The 2,716-nt window shown below is 61.5% G+C and overlaps 1 protein-coding gene across 1 annotated transcript; it reads left to right on the top strand.

The window, feature by feature from the left end:
- Positions 1–54: 54 nt before the first annotated feature.
- Positions 55–1,119, top strand: LOC123177053 (uncharacterized). Its single transcript, XM_044591011.1, has 3 exons — positions 55–267; positions 356–673; positions 772–1,119. The coding sequence occupies exons 1-3, from the start codon at positions 262–264 to the stop codon at positions 820–822; spliced, it is 375 nt and encodes a 124-aa protein (XP_044446946.1). The 5' UTR covers positions 55–261; the 3' UTR covers positions 823–1,119.
- The last annotated feature ends 1,597 nt before the right edge of the window (positions 1,120–2,716 follow it).

The raw sequence follows: 2,716 nt of genomic DNA, 5'->3' as shown, positions 1-2,716 counted from the left end.
CTGAAAAGGGTCGGCCTTCCATACCGCCCGTCCTCCTCTCCTCTCTTGCCAAACGTTGCCGGTCCCGAGCCCCATTCCTCGCTTCGACGCCACACCAATACTCGCTATAAATGCACGCACATCCAGCCAGCCAGCCATTGGAGGAGGTTCCATTCCATTCTCTTCAGCCTCGTAGCCCCACTCACTCACCGGCCCCAGCTTCCCTTCTTCTTGTTCGTCTTCTTCTTCTTGGCGGCTCATTTGGTCTCCGTGCTGAACCAGATGGCGGTAAGTGTGCTGTGAGCTAGGGAAAGCCTCCTTGCCAGCAACTTCACCCAGAATTGGAGTCCTCATTATCGTTTGGTCTTGCTTGCAGAAGGCGAGGAGGCGTCGCGTGCCGGCGTTCGGGGAGTGGAACTACAACTACCACCACGACGAGCCGCATGCGGCGGCGGCGACCGCGTGCTACGCCACGCCGGAGCCGGAGGCCTGCAGCGACGTGTGGTTCAGGTACTCGCCGCCCCCGGGCAAACCCACGCCCAAGAAGCAGGCGAGGAGGCGGCCCGAGGGCGACGTGTCCCGGGAGCGCTCGACGGCCAAAGGCGGCGACTCCAGGCGGGTGGTGCGGCCAGTCGACGGGGACCTGTACCAGGTGCCACCGCCGGAGCTCGCCCCCCACCGGGGGCCGAGGAAGGTATCGCACGGTCCACCAAGAAAGAAAGAATGTTTCTTTTATTTTTGTCGTGAATAGCTGGAGCTGACTGCTCTTTGTTTGAATGCGGTTTTGTGCAGACGGGGAGCATGTGGATGGGATGCCTGGGCCTCAGCTCATGCGTCGACTGAACCCAACATGTCCTGATGATCGACGGGATGCTGCGTCCTGCGTGCGTGTTCATTGCCAGTGTTAATTTTCCCTTTCAGTTGCATATACACTGCTAGTTCCGTCCCATAATGTAAGAACTTTTTTGACACTATACTAGTGTCAAAATACGTCTTACGTCATGGGGCGGTGGGAGTAGTTCTGTCCAGTTGGTAATATATGCGGTTTTAGGACCTTGAAGTAATTTTTATTACGTTCATGTGCTTTGTAATTTGCGGTGAAGTTTGATAATAATAGATCTAAATCATTTTCGCAAAAAAGAAACTCGTGTATAGTTCTGTCTCTCCGAGTGTATGCGCTTTCTTGGCTTGTGGTACGATGGTACATGGCTAGTAGTACTGGCATGTAATTAACATTCCTAGTAACATTTAGAATCTCTCTTCAACACAGATCCAAAGAAAGAGCCAGGAAGTCGCCGCTAGGGTGAGGATATGGCACCCACGCTCCTGCGACTCGCCGCTCCGGCACCCGCAGCCACCGCCACCGCCGTCCTTCGCCTGCTGCCCCCCGCTTCTCCGTCCGCTGGTGGCTCGCTGCTGTTGCCACCGGGGTTCGATTCGCCCCCGCCGCGCCTGGGTTGGGCTGGATCCGGTCCAGATCTGGGTTTGCCTGCTCGGCCAGCCGCGCCTGCCGCCTCCGTGTCCTTCGTGCCTGAGACGCCGCCTGCGTTCTGGTGCCAGGCCGCTGATGCGGCGCGGGGTGCGGCCCAGCTGGCGGCCTCCCGCCGCGCGGTGGTTGAGGCATTCACTCCGCCCGCGAATCCGGGTTGGGTGCCTTCAAGTCTCTCGCCGACCCGTGCTGATGTTGGGCGGCGCGCCCCCTCTCCACCGGGTCTCCTGGCCGCGGGCTGGCAGGTGGTCAGGCCTCCGTTTTGGTGGCGCTCCTCACCGGCCATCCCTCCCCTGCATTCAAGGCGCCCAACGCTTCGGTCGCAAGATGCATTCAATCGCCAGCGACCTCCGCCGCGTGCATTCAAGAGAAGGGGTGATTTGCTCTGCTTCAACTGCCGGGGCACCGGCCACTTCGCCTGGGAGTGCAGAGACCCGGTGCGCTGCAATTACTGCGACCGGCAGGGCCACTTTGCTTGGGGGTGCTCGCTCCGGCTTCAGCGGCAGCCTCTTCGTCATAATCCCTCTGTCCGCTCCCCTCTGTCGGCCCCTGCGCCCGTCGTCCCCCCGCTTCCAGCTTCTGCGCCCACCAATCTGGCCGTCGTCCTCCCGCCAGGCCCCCCGCCGCTCCCGGCCAACCACGGCGCCATGCCACGCCTGGGTGACGCGGCCTCTCGTCCGAGCGAGGGGCACGTGGTGCTCCTCTCCACCCCAGCAATGGAGCTGCAGGCGGCCCTTCTCGCCTCCAACGCGGCCCTGATCTGGCTGGGGGGGGGGACCGGCCGCAGGTCAATGCGGAGGAGATTGCGCGCGCCATCGAGGCAGAGACCAACATCGCCAGGGGCTACTTCAACGTCGTCCCGTTCTTCCCGGAGGACTTCCTGGTCACCTTCCGGCACCCCCACCACCGCGACGACCTCACCACCAGGGGCCGCTTCCTGCACCGCAACCTCGACATCCATGCCACCAAGTGGCGTGCCAACGCCCACTCCAAGGTCGCCAAGATGCACTACCACGTCCATCTCTGCTTGGAGAATGTTCCCCTGCACGCTTGGGGAGAGGAGGAGATCGCCAAGATCCTGGGTGAGAACACCATTCTGCACTACTTCGACATCGCTACTCTGCAGAAGGAGGACGCCTCGATGATGAGCCTGTGGGCCTGGACTACCAATCCGTCGGCCATCCCCAAGGTTATGTGGTCCACCATCGTCGACAGGCCTGGCCGGCAGCCTATCGGCAGCGCCACCCC

This window comes from Triticum aestivum, unplaced genomic scaffold, assembly GCF_018294505.1.
Source record: "Triticum aestivum cultivar Chinese Spring unplaced genomic scaffold, IWGSC CS RefSeq v2.1 scaffold17423, whole genome shotgun sequence".
Taxonomy (NCBI): Eukaryota; Viridiplantae; Streptophyta; class Magnoliopsida; order Poales; family Poaceae; genus Triticum; species Triticum aestivum.
Note: the sequence above shows the minus strand (reverse complement) of the source record. Positions and strands in the feature narration are given on the sequence as shown.